General features: G+C 54.0%; 1 protein-coding gene across 6 annotated transcripts in view; it reads left to right on the top strand.

The window, feature by feature from the left end:
* The window catches only part of Pde4a (phosphodiesterase 4A), a 47677-nt gene extending 27711 nt beyond the window's left edge, over window positions 1-19966 (top strand). For 5 of the 6 annotated variants that reach the window (XM_021649195.2, XM_021649193.2, XM_060370175.1 and 2 more), the window contains 11 exons: window positions 1239-1288; window positions 1392-1504; window positions 5090-5183; window positions 8299-8474; window positions 10095-10193; window positions 10289-10453; window positions 11171-11270; window positions 11788-11942; window positions 12112-12234; window positions 13155-13337; window positions 17429-19966. In XM_021649195.2, coding sequence (XP_021504870.2) covers window positions 1239-1288; window positions 1392-1504; window positions 5090-5183; window positions 8299-8474; window positions 10095-10193; window positions 10289-10453; window positions 11171-11270; window positions 11788-11942; window positions 12112-12234; window positions 13155-13337; window positions 17429-18070 — 1900 coding nt within the window. In that variant the 3' untranslated portion in view covers window positions 18071-19966. Of the gene's footprint in view, window positions 1-1238; window positions 1289-1391; window positions 1505-3559; window positions 3697-5089; window positions 5184-8298; window positions 8475-10094; window positions 10194-10288; window positions 10454-11170; window positions 11271-11787; window positions 11943-12111; window positions 12235-13154; window positions 13338-17428 lie in introns of those variants that run through there. The other variant, XM_021649196.2, reaches the window with a different exon arrangement.
* Window positions 19967-21539: the final 1573 nt, after the last annotated feature.

Below are 21539 nucleotides of genomic sequence, written 5' to 3' on the forward strand. Positions count from 1 at the left end.
AGTATATGCTCAACAAATAAGGACAGTTCAAGTTGGACAGGATGGCTCAGTTGCTGAAAGGTGCTTGCAGTTAGATTTGACAACCTGAGTTCAATCCCCAGAACCCACACAGTGCATGGAGGGGGCTCACTCCACAGGTATGGGCTGGAGGGACGGGTGGTTGAATGGTTGAGAGTGGGCGCTGCTCTGGCCGAGGGCTTGTTCAGTCCTTCACCCACAGGGGGCAGCTCACAGCCACCTGTGACTCCAGCTCTCGGGGAGCCGATGCCCTCTTGTGGACGCCAAGGGCACCTGAACTCACATGCAGGACATGCACACACACACACACACACACACATACACAGTCAAGAGTTAAAAATTGGGATGGTGGTGCATACCTTCAATCCAAGCTCTTTGGAGGCGGAGGGAGCTCTGTGAGCTCAAGGCTAGCCTGGTCCACATAGTGGGTTCCAGGCTAGCCAAGGCTACCCAGAGAAACCCTGTCTTAAAAAAAAAAAAAAAAAAAAAGGAGGGAGAGATGGTTTCGATGGTTTCTTTTATTTTTAGGGCTGAGGGTGTGGCTGCAAATTATCAGTAGTAACAGCCATTCTCAAAAGCTTGAGAAGTTGGGGAGAAAAGGAAATTTGAAAACACAGGGTCTGGCCCTGTGCGGATCCCCTGTGTGGCACAAATGAAGCTAGAGTCCAGCCAGATGTGGTACCCTCACCTGCCATGCCAGTACTCAGCAGGAGGCCGTGGCAAGATCTTGCGTTCCAGTCCAGCCCGTGCTTTAGGGAGACCCTGTTTCAAACATCGCCACCTGCAAAAGAACCTAGTTTCACCTAACTGAGCCTCCGTGTTCTCTGTACGGCCTCTGGGGCCGGGTATACAGTTCAGTGGTAGGATGTTTACCCTGCATTTGGGGGCCAGAATTCAATCTCAGGCACCACAGAAACAAGCAACAAATAACTGGGGCTGAGGCTCAGTTTGCCTAACATGCATGGAGTCCTGGGCCCTAGCACCCTATACACAGGGAAGTTGTAACCCATGCTGTGAAGGTGGGGTGGTGAGGATCAAGGTCCTCTTTGGCTGCTTAGTGAGTTCGAGGCCAGCCTCAGCGGAGACTCTCTCACAGGTGACAAATTCAGGCTCTGAAATTCCATGAGCTCTCAGAACCAAGGAAGCTGCCATGGAGAGGGGAGGCCGGGTCTGGGAGAACCCAGGCTGACACTGGAGTCTTTTTTTTTTTTTTCTTGCAGGCGGTCCCCGCTGGGTGGCCCACCCTCTGTCTGCAAGGCCACGCTGTCAGGTAGCTAAGCCTAGAGGTGGGGGAAGGGCCCACTGGCCCTGGGTGGACCCTTATCCCTGGAGTGGGACCCTCCAGCTCACTTCCCTGGCCACCCTTTCCTCAGAGGAGACATGCCAGCAGCTGGCCCGGGAGACCCTGGAAGAGCTGGACTGGTGTCTGGAGCAACTGGAGACCATGCAGACCTACCGCTCTGTCAGCGAGATGGCCTCGCACAAGGTGGGCGGGGCCGGGAGGTGGTGAGGGCTGGTGGGCGGGGCCTGACGCGGTGGGCGGGGCCAGTGGACAGGGGGAAGGGTGTGGCGTGGATTGGACCACTGAGCTACCTGAGTGCTTCAGAATGGGCGTCCCGGTGGGTGGGTGGCCGACCCCTCCGCAGGACGACTAGTGTTGATGAATCCATGAGTGACCCCAATTCCCATGACAGAACCTATAAGTTTACCCTGGGGCCTGTGAATGATGCCAGAGGTTTAGGGGGTGGGGTAGTGTGGCAGAACCAATTACTGTGGCCTGTGGCGGGAAGTGGAGCGGATGCCGGTCCCGGGGCAGGGACTGTGTGCAAACTCATCACCAGATCCGGGTGCTGAGCAGGGCCGAGGCCTGGGTTAGAACCCTGGGCCTGGCAAGCGGCTGTGTCCTTAGAAGAACTAAAGTGGCCTGTACCTCGGGCTTTCCTCAGGGCTGAAGGGGGGGGCGGAGCTGGTTTAGTTGTGCATATTCTTAGCAGGTGACCATTGCTCACGGAGGTCGTGCGATCTCTAGGTCTTTGTCCCTGGCTTCCAACCTGTGTGGCTGTGGGCTCTTTGCTCCTTGCAAGTTCATCTGGAGCCCGGCCGAGGGCTTGTGTGCGGGTGTGTGCACAGGCAGCCATGTGGCGTGCTGTGGGAGTCCAGGCTGTACCGAGGGAGGAATCTGGTCCCAAACTGACTCTGAGCGTGTCTGATTCCGTGCAGGTTCTAGGCTTTGCAAAGGGCAGGCCTTGGGCTTCCCTGTCCAGCTGGTGGTGAACTGGCCCACTCCAGGGGCACCGCTCAGTGAGCGAGGCCCTCCGAAGGAGGCTTCCGGGAGTGTGCAGCGCTTGGGGGCGGGTGTCTACCGGGAAATGAGTGTGCAGGTGGGGGCGGGCTTCTTCGGGAGTGCTACCTCCATGTGGGTGGAGGCTTGTCTGGGAAAAGGAGTTCAAGGACAGCTGTGTCCCCGAGGGTGGGTTACACTGTCTCTCCAAGTGTGTGTGTGTGAGTGCGCGTGCACCGGCATGCACAGTTGCTTACACACGTGTTTCTGTGACGACCTGTGTTGATTTGCACCTCTAAGTGTGTCAGAGCTTGGGCACTTGTTCCTTAGTCTGTGTCTGCCTGTGGACTCTTGAAGAAAGGGGTGGGACTGAGGACCTTTGCTGTGTTCAAATGTGCAGCTAGGGTTGTGTTGTGGCCTTGAAGCTGTGGTGTGTGTGTGTGTGTGTGTGTGGTGTGTATGGTGTATGATGTGTGTGGTGTGTGTGTGTGGTGTATGATGTGTGTGGTGTGTGTGTGTGTGTGTGGAGTGTGTGTGGTGTGTGTGTATGGTGTATGATGTGTGTGGTGTGGTATGTGTGTGTGGTGTGTGTATGGTATATGATGTGTGTGTTTGGTGTATGTGTATGGTGTGGTGTGTGTGGTGGTCTGTGTGGTGTATGATGTGTGTGGTGTGTGTGTGTGGTGTGGTATGTGTGTGTGTGGTATATGATGTGTGTGTTTGGTGTGTGTGTATGGTGTGGTGTGTGTGTGTGTGGTGTATGGTGTGTGTGTGGTTGAGTGTGGTTGTGTATCTGGCCGTGTCCCTGGGTGAGAGGTGTCCTCACAGGGTCGGAGGAGCCCCTTGCCTTCCCGAAGCAGCCTCCCCTGAGTCCTGGCCAAGGCCCATGGGCTCTGATGCCCCTTTAACGCCCCCCCACCCCCCGCACCACCTGACTTCAAGTGCAGCCTCCAGTACCGCAGTGAGCGTGCACACACAACAGTGCACACACGGAGCCCCAAGCCTCCTGAGCACAGTTTCCTCCCCGGGGCACTCACCCTGCCCGTCCCCATGGGCACAGGTCCCCCGCTGCCTCCCGCCTCTGCTGCAGAGGGCCCCGTCAGGACCAGGGGCCGGCAGAGGATGTAACCAGGGCTGCCGCTGGGAGCGCGGAGGGGAAGGGGGCCCCGGTCCTGCTGGGCTGGCCCAGACCCCTCCGCGGCTCCCTCTGGACATTGTCCCTCTCTGCCCGGCTCCCCCCCACCCTCCACTACCCCCAGCCCCCAGGAACCACTGACCCAGGGACTGGCCAAACCTCTCTCATCTGTGCCGGCCACAGCTAAGTTTCCATCATGCCTCTGGTTGACTTCTTCTGCGAGACCTGCTCCAAGCCCTGGCTGGTGGGCTGGTGGGACCAGGTAGGGGTGTGCAGGGAGGGGGAAGGGGCATCATCTTCGGGGACCTCTGACCTCATGGGGTGGGCGCTTGGCTGCAGCTGTGTCTATGTATGGCTAGGCCGTATAACATGCTTTGTGGCCTCCGTGTGACCCTGGGCTGGGCGTGGATGGCGGTGTGGTGTTTGTGTTCAGTGTGAGTGTGCATTTGGGAGTCTTACTGGGGAAGGTGTCTTTCCGGCTGGGTGTGACTGACCTGTACCTGGACGTGCACGTCCCTGCCATAGCTGGGTGTCTTGCCTGCTCCTGGGATGGACCACATGTTGTGTGTCGGGGTGTATTTGTTAAATGCAATGCTACTTGATGTTTTGGGGGGGTGACCCCCAAATGTCAATGACTGACATATTGGGGTGTGTACCTTTTGTTAGTGCATCTGAGCTGTGTGACAATAGACTGAGGACAATTTGGGATTCGGTGTGAGTGTGTGTGTTTGTGTGTCCAGGGTCTCTGGATAGCACTGAGGAGAGTGACCGCACCATCTGTCTTCAGTGTGGGTCTTCATCCCCTCTGTCTTGTGCCCCCTGCCTTGCCTATACAAGAGTATGTCCCTGCTATGGGGTGCTGGGGGTGGGGAGCAAATGCCCTTTCTGCTCCAAGCCCAATGTCACAGAAGATGCCTGAGTGAAGGGACACGGGGGGCCAGGAGAGCACCCCCAAGCCCATTTGAGGAACATACTGCACCCATTTATACATCATCTACCTCACCAAGAATGGAGGAGAGGGGGTCTTTGATGGGAACCCCCTCCTCCAGGTGATGGGACTGGAATTTCCTAGGCTCACTCCCCATGTCTAGCCAAATCCTCTCCTCTCCCAGAGCTTGGGTGCTAGGAAACACGGAAGGAACCTGGGCCTGTGGAGCAGACCCCCGCTCCTCCCCTTCAGCCGCCACCCCTGAATTGAGGTCATGTTTGGCCTCAAAAACCTAGGCCTGTGGGGGTAGCTCTGGGAAGGCAAGGGTTAAGGGGCCTCGGGCTTGCCCCCCTTTCCTGGACTCAGCAGCTGGTTGGAGGGGGAGTTGCTAAGGAGACTCCCATCACCATGGCGACGGGAGTCTCCTGGTGTGCTATTGGCTCTGTGGTCAGCAGGAGCCCCTCCCTTCTACAGGTGCTCCCCGAACTGCTCTGTGGGAGGGGGGTCGTTTTCTTCAACTAGGAACCCCCTCCTTCCAAGTTAGGGGAGCCCTCCTCCCCGAGCCATCAGGGCAGGAAAAGCCAACTGCAGCAGCCTGGTTGGAGCCTCTGAGTGGAGAATGTGTGGGGCCTCAGGAACTTGCTGGGAAGGGCTCCCACATATGCACGCCCCATGCCCCCCACTATGGTCCCCCATCACCCGCTCTTTTCTGGCTCCTTCTCCTCAGTTCAAGAGGATGCTGAACCGTGAACTCACACACCTGTCGGAAATGAGCAGGTCAGGAAACCAGGTCTCGGAGTACATTTCCACAACATTCATGGGTGAGTGCCAGGCAGCAAGGGGGACTTGAAGGTGGGGCATTGGGTCAAGGGTCACCGTGGTCAAGAACTCCTCATTCATGATTCCCCTCTCAGACTTTGTGTGCCATCCAGTTTCTGTGGAGCCCCTATTTATAAACATCTCAGGCTGGGGAGAAATAAGTGTGAGGACTTGAATTCCGATCGCTAGCACCCATGGGAAAGGCCAGGTGCCCCGGAGTACACGTATAGTCCAAGCAGTGAGTAGAAGACGACATTGGCCAGGCAATGTAGTCAAATCTATGAGGCCCAGGTTCAATGAGACATGGCCCTAAGCAAGGTAGAGCTGGCAATCAGGGTGCGCGCCTTTGGTCCTAGCACTGGAAGGCAAGAGGAGCTCTGTAAATTTAAGGACATCCTGGTCTACAAAGCAAGTTCCACGACAAAAGGAAAAAAGAAGCCAAGGTCAACAAGTGTTGGCGCAACCACACTGGAGGCTGACCTGTGGCCTGCGTGCCCAGGTGCACACATGCACATAAGCACTCATATAAAATCAAAATCTCCATGGAAATCGAATAGAATTTTCATTTATTTTTGATTATCTATTTACTTGTTGAACCAGGTTTCGCTGTGTAGCTCTGGCTGGCCTGGAAGTAGATGTAGACTAGGCTCGAACAGAATTGTTGCTGTTGCTGCTGTTTTTCGTTTTTTATGAGTCAGGGTTTCTCTGTGTGGCCTTGCCTGTTCTCGACTCACTTTGTAGACCAGGATGGTCTCGAACTCACAGAGATCCACCCACCTCTGCCTCCCTGGGTGCCGGGATTACAGGTGTGCCTCACCGTGTCATGCTTAAGTGGAATTCTTAAACTTTGAAAAGCCTCCAAGCAGGGCCCAGAAAGGTAGAGCACGGGGTTGGCATGCCCGAAGCCCTGGGCTCTTTCACCAGGACGGCATAAAGCCTGCTAGTGCAGGCCTGTCATCCCAGCACTCTGGAGAAGCCAAGGAAGAAGTTCAAAGTCAGGGTTTGCTGTAAAGCTGATTGGAAAGCATCTGGGCTAAAAGAGGACCCTGTCTCAAACCAAACCAAACACACACACACGTATATATACACACATACAGCAGGGCAAAGAGCAGGGTGTGATGGTACATACACAGACACAGACACACACACACACACACACACACCTATAATCCTAGTGCTCAGGACAACCTGGGCCACGTAGTGAGAGGCTGTCTGAAGAAGAAACATACAACATCTTCACACACAGCCTTTAATCTTGGTGGTCAGGAGCAGAGGCAGGAAGATCTCTGCGTGTTTAAGGGCAGCGTGGTCTATAAAGCAAGTTTCAGGCCAGCCAGGGATATATAGGCAGACCCTGTCTCAAAAACAAACAAGCAGGCACAAGGTGGGAGTGGAAGAGTGATAGCCAAGATTGCCCTCTGACCTCTACCTCTGTGCTGTGGCACCCACATGTCCTCGTGTGAACATACATACACACAGATACTTTTTAAAAATCCATGTAAGAGCCCGTGTGGTGGCACATGCCCAGTCATCATGCCACTCAGGAGACAACAGCAAATGGATGTCAGGGACTCCAGCCAGCCACAGTGGTTCCCTGTCTTGGGGAAAAAAAAAAATAGAACAATAACAATAAAAGAGCAGACATGGCTTCGAGGTTCCTTTAATCCCAGCACTCCTGAGGCAGAGGCAGATCTGCTCTTGAGTTCAAGGCCAACTTGGTGGTCACAGATTGAGTTCCAGGACAGCCAAGGCTACACAAAAAGAAACTGTCTCAAAACACCAAGGGGATAAAAGAGTCAATAAAAGAAAAAAGGTAGAGGCTCGAGAGATGGCTCAGGAGTTAAGAGCGCTGGCTGCTCTTCCTGAGGACCTGGGTTCAATTCCCAGCACCCACATAGCAGCTCATAACTCCAATTCCAGGGGATCCGACTCTTCACACAGACACATGCAGTCAAAACACCAATGCATATAAGATAAATTATAAAGAAAAGAAAAAAGTAGGGGGCTCTAAAGAGATGGCCCAGTGGTTAGGAGTGTTGCCTTGCAGAGGGCTCAGACTGAGTTCACAGCACACACACCAAGCAGCTCACAGTTACCTGCCGTCACTCCAGTTTCATGGGCTCTGATGCTCTCTCTCTTCTGGCCTCCCACAGTACCTGCATACTCATACATGTATGTACATACACATAATTTTTTTTTCTTCTGGAGACAGGGTTTCTCTGTGTAGCCCTGGCTGTCCTGGAACTCACTCTGTAGACCAGGCTGGCTGCCTTGAGCTCAGAGATCCGAGTGCCTATGCCTCCCAAGTACTGGGATCAAAGGCATGCACCAGCCACCATGCCTTGGTAACTTCTAAGAAAGTTGGGATGGTGAAACACACCTGTAAAATCCCAGGACTCAAAAGGCTGACGCAGGAGAATTTCAAGTACCAGGCAGGCCTGGGCTACGTGAGACCTTGTGTCAAAAATGTTTCAAGATTGGGAGAGTCAGAGTTTTGAGCCTCCCTCCAACTGTGAAGGTGTGGTATGTCTCAGAATTCTGAGGATGCGGCCAGTTGGGGGGTGTATGCAAATTAGGTCCTCAAGGTCATAATGGGATGATCCTTCTCTGGCTCTCAGAACCCTTCGAAAGCTTAAGGAAACGGTCTCCAGTCTGGTCCCCAGGCCAAGGGGAGGGGGGTCATGGACCCAGAGGCCCCCCTTCCCTCCCACCTATCAACAGTTCCCCCTCCTACCACCACTCTGGGCCTTCACAGGGGTGTCTTCCCTGGCCAGGAAGGCCTCCTGGCTGTCCAGCATGGGCGGCAGCTCACTCTGGGGTCTCCGTCCCACCTCCTCATGTCTCATACCATGTTGTGGCCCAAACTGGACACCCATCTGAGGGTACTCCATAGTCCAGGACCATCCCTAAGACTCCCACTCCAGCCCACAACCTCCCAGAAAATGCCTTCCGGGTGTCCCGGTTTCCAGCGTCAGAAAAGAGAGGGGCATTCCCCCCAGAAGGGTGGCCCCATATCAAGTGAGGCACCTCGGGACACCACCAGGGGCGTCGGGGACACCGAGGGGCGTGGGGGAGCCTCCGTGAAAGGGTGTCTCACGCTGCCCCCCCTCTCTACAGACAAGCAGAATGAGGTGGAGATCCTGTCACCCACACTCAGACAGAGAGCCTCCCAGCAGCCCCCGCCAATGTCTCAGATCACAGGGTTGAAGAAAAAGCTGGTGCACACTGGAAGCTTGAACACCAGCATCCCACGATTCGGAGTCAAGACAGATCAAGAGGACCTCTTAGCACAAGTAGGTGTTGGGAAGGGGGGGTGCTCCGCAGGGGCAGTGTTGTCTGGGAGGCACCAGCAAAGGGCCAGAGTTCTGGGGCTCATCTAACCCAGATTCCGAGGACGCAGTCTCTGAGCTGTTGTGGGGTGGAAGGAAAGGATGGACACTGAATGACTCCACGCGTGATTCAGTAGGGGCCCTGATTTAGACAGCCGTCCATTGGAACACACACTGAGCAGCCCTGGTACGCTCACCTTTTGGCGTTATTAACTGAGGACATGGTGTGTAATGTATTTCGAGGAGACCGGTGTTGCTTCCCCACCCCCGGCACAGCTGAGGTCTCACGAGCAGGTTAGCTTAAAGTCTGACCTAGGTCGGGGGTCAGCCTGGCTTGGTTCCCAGCTTGTGAGCGAAAGGGCATTAGAAGCCGTTCACCAGCTGGGCTCAGGTACTGGGTAGACGGTGGCCTGAGACACTGCCGCCGAGGGCTGGGCATGTGGCTCGGTTGGCAGAGCACTCACCTGGCGACGCTGAAGGTCCCAGAGGCCCCTCCCAGCACATGTACCAAGTGTGGTGGCACCTGCCTGTGAGCCTAGGCCCGGGGAAGTAGAAGCAGGAGGATCAAGGGTTCAGGGTCATCCTCCACTACAGAGTAAGTTCAAGGCCAGCATGGATGACAGGAGACCCTGCCTCAAAGAAAGATGGGGTGGGACTGTGGCAATGGGGTGACCATTGCCCACACTCAAAACCAGGTTCCCGTGTACACCCCTCATCTCGGGGCTGGGTCAGTGAGGACAGGACAGTCCCTGGGGCTCCCTGCACAGCCAGCAGAGCCAAACCTGTGAGCTCCTGGCTCACCCAGAGCCTCTGTGAAAACCTGAGGAGGAGCTCACCCACACACATGAGCAGCCTCGGCCATTAAGAGTGCTTGCTGCTCCTACACAAGTCCCCAATTCAGTTCCCAGCTTTCACGATTGGGGTGGCGGGAATTCCAGCTCCGGGGATAGAACACATCTTCTGGCCTCCTCAGGCACCTTACACACAAGGGACATACACAGAGATACACATAAACATTCCTAATGTTTGATGTTTTTTTTAAGAATTTTAAAAAGAATAATGATTTGAGGAAGACATCCAAAGTTGTCTCTGGGCTCCATGGACACACACACACACACACTAGCTCTCTTAAAGTCCATGAATCTGGGATGTGTGCCTATGATCCCAGCACTCAGGATGCAAGGCAGGCATATCTCTGTGAGTTAGAGGCCAGCCTGGTCTACAAAGTGAATTCCAGGACAGCTAGGGCTACACAGAGAAACCCAGTTCTGGGGAGCTGGGGGCGTGTTGGAGAGATGGCTCAGCAGTTAAGAGCACCGGCTGGTCTTCCAGAGGTCCTGAGTTCAGTTCCCAGGAACTATGTGGTGGCTCACAGTGTGATCCACAGTGCCATCTACAATGTGATCTGACGCCCTCCTCTGCCATGCCAGGCGTACCTGCAAAGAGAGCACTCAGACACGTAAAGAAATCTTTTTTTTAATGAGTCGATGCATTTGAACACATTTTGTGAGCAGTAACGGGGAAGTGGCTTTCGCGTTCCTGGGCCCCGCAAGGCTCCTGACCTCTCCCCTCCATCACTGCCAGGAACTGGAGAACTTGAGCAAATGGGGCCTGAACATCTTCAACGTGTCGCAGTACGCCGGAGGCCGCTCGCTCAGCTGTATCATGTACACCATCTTCCAGGTGATGGGGAAAACAGGGCGCCAGCCGGCCCCCGGGGGTGGGGGCAGGGCGCCAGGGGCCAGCAGGGTCACCGCCCTCCCCCTGTCGGCCGGCAGGAGCGGGACCTGCTGAAGAAATTCCGCATCCCCGTGGACACGATGGTGACCTACGTGCTGACCCTGGAGGACAACTACCACGCTGACGTGGCCTACCACAACAGCCTGCACGCCGCCGACGTGCTGCAGTCCATACACGTGCTGCTGGCCACGCCCGCCCTGGACGTGAGTGCCTGCCACTCCCTTCACCCAGTGAGCTAGCTAGCGTCCATTTTGTCTCATCGGCGTGTGTGTGTGTGTGTGTGTGTGTGTGTGTGTGTGTGTGACGGGGCCGTGGCGTGCCTGCGTGAGCCATGGGGCGTGTGTGGAGGGCAGAAGACACGCCTATGTGTCCCTTCTCTCCTTCTACCTTGTTTGCAGACAGGATCTCATTTGTTGCTGCATATGCTAGGCTGACTGACTGAAAAGCTTCTGGGGCATCTCCTCTCTCTCTCTCTCTCTCTCTCTCCCTCTCCATCGCACTGTAGGGACGTTGGGATTGCAGATCACACTATGGCCTTTTACCTGGGTTCTGTGATTCACACTCATGTCCTCACACTTACATGACAAGTGCCTTACACTGAGCCATCTCCTTTGTGTTCTGAGCTGGTCTCACTGAGGTGTCCTATCTGGCCTGGAACTCCCTATGTGGACCAGGCTGGTGCCTGAGGCTGGTGGATCGTAGCGACCCACCTGCCTCTGCCTTGCTCTCAGGCCTGCCTTTCTTATGTGTGGTCCAGGTGTGAAGCCCACTCGGGTCCTCGTGCTTGCACAGCAGGCCCTTTACTGGTTCAGACACTATCTTTCTGCAGTCCCCTCGTCTTCCTCCTCTCCGTCTGTGCTATCCCCTTCGTAGCAGCCCCTGCCTCTCCCTCACCTCTTCTCCTTGCCCCCCCCCATCAGGCCGTGTTCACAGACCTGGAGATTCTTGCTGCCCTCTTTGCTGCTGCCATCCACGATGTGGACCACCCCGGCGTCTCCAACCAGTTTCTCATCAACACCAGTGAGTGGCTTTTCAGGGCGGAGATAGACAGGTTCTGGAGGTGGCTGGCCGGCTGGGAGCAACACCTGCCTGCACGGAAGTGGAGCTGGGCTTGGTCGGAGTGAAGGTGGAGCCAGTTGTGCTGTTGAGGCTAGACCCCCTGGGCTAGGAGAGTGGCTAGCAAGGCTAGCTTTGGGGCTTAACACACGGATGGTAACCAAACTGCTTGGCTTCGGGCCCTGAAATTGAACCAACTGAACTAGGGGTGGAGCCAGCCAGATGAGGGCGGGGCTTGTGGGGATGGGCTGGGGCAGCTAGGCTAGGAATGAGGCCCGCCAGAGGAGATGCGGTGGCACAGAAACAGCTAAGGCTGAGCGAAGCCAGCCTGAGGGCGGGGCCTGTGGTGATACGCGGCCGGACCGGTGTGGCGGGGGCTGGGGCTGGTCAGACTGAGGGTAGAGCCGGTTGGAGGCTGGGCCCCGCACCGGGCGGGGCACGGTAGCCAGGGTCGCCTCCCCTGACCTCAGTCCCGCCACAGATTCGGAGCTGGCGTTGATGTACAACGATGAGTCTGTGCTTGAGAACCACCACCTGGCTGTGGGCTTCAAGCTGCTGCAAGAAGACAACTGCGACATTTTCCAGAACCTCACCAAGCGCCAGCGACAGAGCCTGCGCAAGATGGTCATCGACATGGTGGGCGGGGCCGGAGCTGTGGGCGGGGCCTAGGGGGCGAGGCGGGCCTTAAGAACGCCCCTGGTCTGCAGAGGGAAAACAATTCCAGGGCCAGGGTGGGTGACAGAGAGGGTGGGTGACGGTGCAAGAGTGGGCAAGCTTTTGCCACCTGACTTGATATACCTTTCAGGTGCTGGCCACAGACATGTCCAAGCACATGACCCTCCTGGCTGACCTGAAGACTATGGTGGAGACAAAGAAAGTGACCAGCTCCGGAGTTCTCTTGCTGGACAACTACTCCGACCGTATCCAGGTACCCTAGACCCCAGATCCCAGCCCTGCCCTCAGACCCCGTCTCCCGAATGGCTCCCTAGTGCCCTCTCCCTTGTTTGTTTTATGTTTTGTTTTCAGCTTTTGTTTTTGTTTGTTTCTTTCTTTTTGAGACAGGGTTTCTCTGTGTAGCCTTGGCTGCCCTGGACTCACTTTGTAGACCAGGCTGGGCTTGAGCTCACAGAGATCCGCCTGCTCTGCCTCCCTGGGTGCTGGCATCACAGGTGTGCACCACTGTGCCCAGCTCTTCCTCTTTCTTACTGTCTGCCTCTCCCATCTTCTTTTTCCAACCCACATCCCTCCTCTCCTCCCCTTGTCACATTCCCTTTTGCCTCTCTTTCTCTACCCCTCTCATCTCTCCCCAACCCTCTCCCCTGACCTACCCTCTTCAGCTTCTCTCACCACATACCCCATCCTGCCTCACCTCTCTCCATTTCCCTCGCATACACTTCTCACCTCTACTTTCTCCTTCACTCCATTTCAGCTGCCCAACACACACACACGGTGGCAGTTAAGAAAACCTTAGCCCTAGTGAGTGCCTATAATCCCAACATTCCAAAAGCAGAGACAGGAGGATGACCACAAGTCTGAAACCATCTGGAACTCATTTTGCTTTTTAAAAAGCAGAATGAAAACACTAACTAAATCTGAATGTGATGTTGTGTACCTGAAACCCCAGTGCTTAGAAGATGGGGACAGGACCCAAGTTCGAGGTCATCCTTAGCTGCATAGGAAGTTCAAGGCCAATCCGGGCTATAAGAGACCTTGTCTTCTTAAAACACACACACACACACACACACACACACACACACACAGGAAGAGTGACACGCAGAGAAGACAGCCAGGGGCCCCACAGACTGTAAGCCAGCCTGGTCTCTAAAGACCCCTCCCTGCACTCCCCAGGTCCTCAGGAACATGGTGCACTGCGCAGACCTCAGCAACCCCACCAAGCCCCTGGAGCTGTACCGACAGTGGACCGACCGCATCATGGCGGAGTTCTTCCAGCAGGGCGACCGCGAGCGGGAACGGGGAATGGAGATTAGCCCCATGTGTGACAAGCACACCGCCTCTGTGGAGAAGTCTCAGGTACAGGTGCAGGGCCTCAGGCCAGAGTTGCAGGGGTGGCTTGACCCAGGATGACAAGCTCGTTTGTTTTGTCTCTGGGGGGGTGGAGGCTGTTTACCCTTCAGTAGCGTGATAGTCTGAGGCCTCTTGCCTTGAAGGCATGTGCACAGATCTCTGTCTCTCTTGCACCGACCGTACCATCAATGTGCCGCAACGCTAGGCAGTTTTAAGAGCAATGCTTTGTGTGTTGGGGGGGTTTCCATTTGAGCCTTAAACTTGCTATAGCCAAGGATAAATTTGAATCTCTGACCTTCCTGCCCTACCCCTTCAGTACTGAGATCACAGGTGGTCACCAGGTTATGTGGTGCTGGGAATAAAGCCCAAGGCTTCATGCATACTAGGCAAACATGCTCTCCGGACTGAACTACAGCCCCAGTTCCCCTGTTAGCTGTTGGTTTGTGTTGTTTGTTTTAAGTTGTATTGTTAATCCTGCTGGGCAAGAATAAGACCACTATCACAATGTGTGAGCCACATTTGGAGAAAGTCTTATTAAATACTGGCCAGGCCGGTGGACACGGTCATACCTAGGATTCCCAGAGTATGGCACCAAATTACATTAGTCGAGGCTTATAAATAAGGCAAAACGCATAAGGCTGCTTCCTTCCTGCCTTCATCCAGTCAGGGCACACATCCTGAGGTACTTCCAGCCTGTGCACCTCCCACCCCCACGAGATCAAGCCCAGCCGGGCAGCCGGGCAGCCATGCTTGCTTACAGAAGTGAAGACGCATGGCTTGCTTTCGTTCATGAACAGCAGCCCCCAGCATCCCAGAAAGTCACCTGTCCTGGGGCAATTGTGGCTTACAAATTAGAGGAGTTCTTGTTTTATAGATCTCTTAAGCACTGTAATTTAAAATTAAAACACAACTTTAGCCCTCACAATATGTTTACACTGGGTTCATACTGAAGCAGGAGGTATGTTCCAGCCCAAACATTTGGGGAAAGCTTGGGCAACAGGATCCTGTTTAGGAGTCAGGGAGATGGCTTAGCAGACAAAGCTGCTTGACACGCAAAAAGAGAAATGATTCCACAAGATTGGCCTCTGACATTCACACCCATGCCAAGGCTCGTGTGTCCCCCAAAATAAATTAAAAAAAATATTTGAGACAGGGTTTCTCTGTGTAGCCCTGGCTGTCCTGGAATGCTCTCACTCTGTAGACTAGGCTGGCCTCGAACTCAGAGATCCACTTGCCTCTGCCTCCCGAGTGGTTCTGGAACTAAAGGCATGTGCCATCACCACCCAGCAATTAATTAAAATTTAATAAAAATGTTTTGGGGTTCTTTATTTTTTAATTTTTAGACTTGGTGTCTCCATGTATCCTTGACTAGCCTGGAGCTTACTGGGTAGATCAGGTTGGCCTTGAACTCAGAAATCTACCTGCCTCAGCTCCTAGTACTGGGATTAAAGGCCGACATTAAAAGCAGGTGAACACCTTTAATGCCAACACTCCAGAAGCAGGGACGGGGCTGCTCTTCCAGAGCACCCAGGTTCAATTCCCAGCATCCACATGGCACCTCACAACGGCCTAAGTCTAGTTCCAGGAGTCCTGCTCCCTTGTCTGTCTGTCCTCCGGGGACACCCAGGGAGGCATCAGGCACCCACGTGGTATACATACATGCAGGCAAAACATCCATACACATAAAATTAAAATTATATATAAGTTGGGTGGTGATGGTGGAACACACCTTTAATCCCAGCATTGGGGACCCAGAGGGAGGCAGATCCCTGAGTTAAGTTTGAGGCCAGCCTGGTCAACAGAGCAAGTTCCAGGGTAGCCAAGACTATGAAGAGAAACCCTATCTCAAAAAAAGAAACAAATAAGAGGCAGCAGCAGGCAAGATCTCTGGGAGTACGTGGCCAGCCATGGCTACACAGTGAGACTGTCTCAAATAAAAATGTGTAGTGTGTATGGAGCTCTTTATAACGCATTGGGGTTTTTGCCTATCTGTATAATGCTCACCATGGATGTGAGCTCTGGTTCCTACAGAGGCCAGAAGAGGGCGTCAGCACCCTTGGAACCGGGTAGCAGAGGGCTGTGAGCCCCCATGTGGATGCTGGGAGCCGAACCCCAGTTCTCCACAAGAACTAGTGTTCTTAACTGCTAAGCCCTCCTTCCCCACCCCCATATGGAACTTTACAAGTTTCTTCTAGCTGGATGGTTGGATTTTGAGACGGCTCACAGTAGACTAGGCTGACCTTGAACTTGTGGTAATCCTGCTACCTTGGCCTCCTGAGTGCTACAATTATAGGCATGTATGGATGTACAACATCCAATATTGTTAGTTGTTTAGAGACAGTGTTTCCTTGTATTCCGAGCCGGCCTCGAACTCCCTGGGTAGGATAACCTTGAACTCCTGCTTCTCCCGTGACTACCTAGGCAGTGAGTGCCAGGATTACAGGCATGAGCCACCACACTCAACCTTTCCCGGGTGTTTTGTTGTTGTAGTTCTGTTTTTTGAGACAGGGTGTCACTTCTATAGCTCTTCCTATCCTGGAACTTACTATGAAGACCAGGCTGGCCTTGAACTCACAGACACCTGCCTGCCTCTGCTGGGAATAAGGGAATATGTCACCACAGTTGTTGGTTTTTTTGTCCTGTTTTAGTTTTTTTTTTTTTTTTTTTTAGGCAGATTGTGTGTGTGTGTGTGTGTCCCTGACTATCCTGGAACTCACTCTGTAGACCAGGCTGGTTTCAAACTCAGAGATCTGCCGTCTCTGCCTCCATGCTGGAATGAAAGGCCTGTGCCACCACCACCTGGCTCCAGCAGCTATTTTTAACATCTTATCTCATGTTTTGTTTTTCTCATCTTGTGCAAGTTTTAAGAAGCAAATTTCCTGGATTAGAAAGTGGAAGTGTAGGAACCAGGTACAGTGGCACTTGCCTACAATCCCAGCACTCTGGGAGGCAGAGGCTGGCAGATCTCTGTGAGTTCTGTGGTCTACAGAGCCATTCCAGGACAGCCAAGCCTACACAGAGAAACCCTGTCTTGAAAAAACCAAAAAGGGAAGAAAGAGAGAAAGAGAGGAAGTGTGTGAGTGTACACACTTGTGACATGTCTACACATATGCCAAGGCCAGAAATCAACCTCAGGTGTCTGCAGGACTGTTTGTTTGGTGAGTTTGTTCTGTTCTGTAACTACAGTTTATGTGTCTGAGTGTTTTGCTTGCCTGCACGTCACTTGTGTTCCTTCTGCCCATGGAGGCCAGAATGAGGTATCAGGTGACCTAGAACCCTCCAGGCAGACGTGAGCCTCATGTGGGTGCTGGAGCTTGAACCTGTGCCCTAGCAGAACAGCTAGTTTTCCTAATAGCTTGGCTGATCTCTCTAGCCCAGTTTGGGTTTTTTTTGTTTGTTTGGTATTTGGTTTTCTGTGACAGGGTTTCTTTGTGTAGCTCTGGTTGTCCTGGAACTCACTTTGTAGACCAGGCTGGCCCTGAACTGAGATCCACCTGCCTCCTAAGTACTGGCATTAAAGGCGCGCACCACCACCTTCTGACTGTTTGCCGGGTTTTATTTTTGGTTTTTATTTTATTTCGGTTTTATTTTTGTTTGGTTGGTGGGTTTGGCTGTTTGTTTGTTTGTTTGTTTGTTTAGTTTTTGGTGACAGGATCTCGTGTACCCCAGGCTGGTCTCAAACCTAAAAATGACTTTGAACCTTCATTCTTCCTACCTCAGCTTCCCAAGTGCTTGACTTGTAGACATGCCCTAACATGCCTGATTTACAGGTCTCTGGGATGGAGTCAGGCCTGTGTACATGCTGGGCAAAAGCTCTGCCCACCAGTCCACTGAGCTGCATTTGCGGGCACTAGAAGATTGTTTTTATTTGGTTTTATTTTATATGCATTAGTGTGAAGGAGTCAGAGTGTTTGGAATCAGCATTAACAGACAGTTGTTAGCTGCCATGTGGGTGCTGGGAATTGAACCCAGGTCCTTTGGAAGAGCAGAGTGCTCTTAACCACCGAGCCATCTCTCCAGCAAAGATTGTTTTTGTTGAGAGATCCTTCTTCTGGTGCCACTGAGCCACTTGCTCAGACCCCGTTCCTCTTCCCTAGGTGGGCTTCATCGACTACATTGTTCACCCGCTGTGGGAGACATGGGCGGATCTCGTCCACCCTGATGCCCAAGATATCCTGGACACACTGGAAGACAACCGGGATTGGTATCACAGTGCCATCCGGCAGAGCCCTTCCCCGCCCCTGGACGAGGAGGAGCTGGGAAGGCTTGACCACCCGGCCCTACCTGACAAATTCCAGTTTGAGCTCACCTTGGAGGAGGAGGAGGAAGAGGATTCATGTGAGCTTCCGGGATTGCCTAGAGCTGAGGAAACCTTCCTGGCTCCAGATGACCCTGCAGCTCAGGCAACGGAACCTTCAAAGGTCAAAGACCAGAGCCCTGCGGTGGTGAACGCAGAAGACAGTTGGAAGCAGGGGGCAGTCTCAGCTTGTGAAGAGGCTGAGGGGGCTTTGGGCCCTTTCAGCCCTGGAACCCCCACTCTGCCTGACTTGAGGACCCCGTCCCCCTCAGAGGAGGCCTGGGGCCTCTCGGGCCTCCCCTCCTCGGCAGCAGAGGTGGAGGCCCCCAGGGACCAGCTGGCTGCCTCGAGGGCTTGTTGCGCCTGCTCTGGGACGTCAGGGGACAATTCTGCCATCACCTCGGCTCCAGGCAGGTGGGGGTCGGGTGGAGACCCCACCTGATCCCTGGTCCCCCCACCCTGGGGTCCTCCCTCCTCCCCATGCACTCCACTCACCGAGACCACCTCAACAACTCCTGGCCCTCCTGAGAAAAAAGAAAACAGAAAAGTGGGGGGTTTTCTCTTTTCTTTTTAACCCTTCCCCCCTGCCCTTGCCCATAGGGCCTTTTTGTTGAGATACGGGGTGTGGGGAGCCAGGAACTGAAGTCCCCCCAAAAAGGGATTTTATTTTTTTGAATTTTAATTGTAACGTTTTTAGAAAAAGAACAAAAAGAAAAAAAAAAGAATGAAACACAGCAACTGTAGACGCACTGCCCGTCCCCACTCCTGGTCCCCCTCTTCCCCACCTCAACCCACATCATGCCAACCTCAAGGCCAAGGCGCCATCTTCCTGCCTCCTGAGACTCAGGCCTAGGCTGGGCCCTGCCTTTGGGCTGTTGTTCTGGGCTTCAGAGGGAATCGAGAACCCGTTGGGGAGGGCGCCACGGAGCGGCTGGTCCATAGCGGGACCCTTCTCCCTGGCTCTCCATCCGCTCCCACGAAGTCTTCCATCTCTTCTCTTTTTTTGTACAATCCTGGCCCCGTGGCTGAAGGGGTGGTCAGAGGAGCTGTTGCTTTAAGATCCGGGGACTCTTGGTTTGGCCCCCTCCACCAGCCTCAGCCTGGGGTCTAAAGTCTCAATTCCCTTCTCCGGACGCCATCTTCTCCCTGGTCCACTTTGGGGGCACTTTAAATTATCTCCGTTGGAGGAAGGGGGCTCTGTTCCATGCGCACAAACACATCCCCCTTCCAGCTGCTTCTTCCTCTTGTCTCTGCCTTAAAGATTCCTGTGGCCTAGGTGAAGTCTCCTCGGCTCCCTGCCGCTCCCTGGCCGGGCCCAGCCCACAGTCCCCTCTTCCAGCGTGGACACTCCCTCCCCAGCATCCACTCCTCCACCCTTTCAGAGCGTCGTCGCTCCGCTCCCCCAGGCCCTCCCTGCCCCAGGAGGAAGCAATAATGGCGTGTGCCACATCCTCCGACCCTGGGCAGCCCTCTCCTCCCTGGCCCCCACCTCCACCAGACCGAGCCTGTCCCCCTCCTCCTCCTCCCGCCGCCACAGGTAGTCCCTAAGCAATACAGATAAAGCAAGGCCATCTTCTCCAAGCCATGGGGGTGAGGGGACTTTTAAACAGGAATGACCCCATTTCCCCCCTGCCGCACCAGTCTGCAACAGGGCCGTGGGCCGGGAGCGTCTACCATCCCCTGCCTGTCCTGTTGCGGCTCTGTACGGTAGTGTAGCCCCGGTCCCCGCCCCCCCCAGCCGTCCATTTGTCTGACCCACCAACCCGCGATGCTTACGGGGTTTTTTGTTTACTAAGAGAGTAACTTCTGTCCCACTTGGTGATGAGAACAGGCCTCCTTCCTTTCGTGGGTGGGTTTTCTTTCTTTTTTGTACATACTGTAAGGTTGGTATATAAATTATTCTACTGAGACAAAACGGGAGAACGAACCTGCCTTCCCCTGGTTGACCCCCCTGGGGAGGTGAGGAAGGGGGCTCTCCAGAGAGAGACAACCCCTTCCTGCTGTATTATACGAGCCATACCGTATTCCCTGAACGGAGGGGAGGACACGCCACGCCGACAGTTCGTGGGAAATTGTCATAACTGAGGAGGAGCGAGGGCTGAGCCTGGCTTGTACCCCGTCTCCTTCTCCGAGAGCCCAGGATGGGGTAAGAGGACTGGCCAAGACCGCTGGACTCAGTCGGCACCTCCGCCGGGGTGGGTGCGCGACCTGAGAGCTGCCTACACGTTGTCCGCCTCCACCGTTGAGCAACGGGTCCGGATTGACAATCAGTCCTTCGCTCTTGTCCCTGATTAAAGTGAGGCTGTCACCGACGTCATGATGGCTGATACGGCTTGGCTTCCTTTGTCTGGTTTTGTTTTGAGGTTCGTGGTGTTGAATTTGGGGGTGGGGGGAGCGCACATCAGAGGACAGCTTGTGAGATTGTTTCCTTACCACGCGAATCCCAGTGAGTCAAACTCAGGGTGTCAGCACAGGCAGCAAGCACCTTTACCTGCTGAGCTCCTACCCGGGTCTCCTGGGACCGCCCTATCTCTGCAATCACAGGAGTGGGCCACCATGCCTGGCTGTCCCTCATTCACTCATTTCCAGACCTGGCCCCGCTCTGTAGGGTATGCGGCTTGGGATCTGGCACGTAGCTTCTTTTTTCTTTCTCCCGATTCAAGGCCTTTAGTTGAGAACGGCCTTGAACGCGTGATCATCCTGCCTCACCTCCCTAAGTGCTCGGATGCTAGAGCTGTTTCATCCTTCCCACCCAGTTCATTCGGTGCTGGGAAGGATCCCAGGACTTCCTGCATGCTAGGCAAGTACTCTGCTCACCCCCAGACCAAAATGGCACAGCAGCTCCACAGACCCTCCGCCATCCTTGTACAGTTTTTAAAAACACAGATGGACAGGGTGTCTCCGTATAACCTTCACTGTTCCTGGACTCTCTTCGTAAATGAGGCTGGCCTCGAACTCACAGAGATCTGCGTGCCTCTGCCTCCCCGAGTGCTGGGATCAAAGGTGTGCACCTCCATGCCTGGCTTACCTTTTTTTTTTTTTTTTAAGGTTTTTACATTTATTTAATGTGTGGGTGTGAAGTGACTGAGGGTATGTGCTTGCCATGGCACAGTAGAGGTCAGGAAACACTCAGGATTTGGTTCTCTTCTTCCATGTGAATCCTGGAATGGAATCCAGGTGGTCATGCTTGGCAGTAGGGGCCTTCACCTGCTGAGCCATTATGCTGCCCCCTAGATACTAGCTTCTGTGGGGGTGTCCAGGGCCCCTGCCCACAGACACATTTATTACATTTTAAAGCAAAATATTCCAAGTGTGGCCAAAGACATTTGAAGTCTTGGAAGGGGCCTGGAGATGGCCAAGTGGGTGAAGGGACTTGCTGCCAAAGCTGACACCCTGAGTTCCATCCCCAGGGCTTATGGTGGAGGGAGAGAAATAACTCCAAGTTGTCCTCCAACCTCCACGTCTATTCTCTGGCACAGATGTGCCACGTGCAAACAATCTATGAGCTGTAGTATTTTGTTTTTGGGATGAAGTCTCAGCACGCAGCCCTGGCTGGTCTGGAACTCAGAGATCTCTGCTTTTTTTCTCCCCAGTGCTGAGATTAAAGTTATGTGCTGCCAGGCCTGGCTGGAATTTTTTTTTTCTTTTTAAATACAGGATTAGAAAAGCTTATAGCACAAATTGTCTGAGTCTGGGTGTGTGTCTCAGTGGTTAAGAACACTGGGTGCTGCTGCCGAGGACCCAGGTTCCCAGCACCCTGCGGTGGCTCCCAACTCTATGGAAACGCCCAGTTACAACAGTTACAGCTACTCCATCTGTAACGTCAGACTTTCAAAGGACTCCCTCTTCTGTCCTCCTCGGGCACTGCACACACTCAAGACACATAATTACACAGGGGCTGGAGAGAAGGC

Source organism: Meriones unguiculatus, chromosome 1 (assembly GCF_030254825.1).
Source record: "Meriones unguiculatus strain TT.TT164.6M chromosome 1, Bangor_MerUng_6.1, whole genome shotgun sequence".
Lineage (NCBI taxonomy): Eukaryota > Metazoa > Chordata > Mammalia > Rodentia > Muridae > Meriones > Meriones unguiculatus.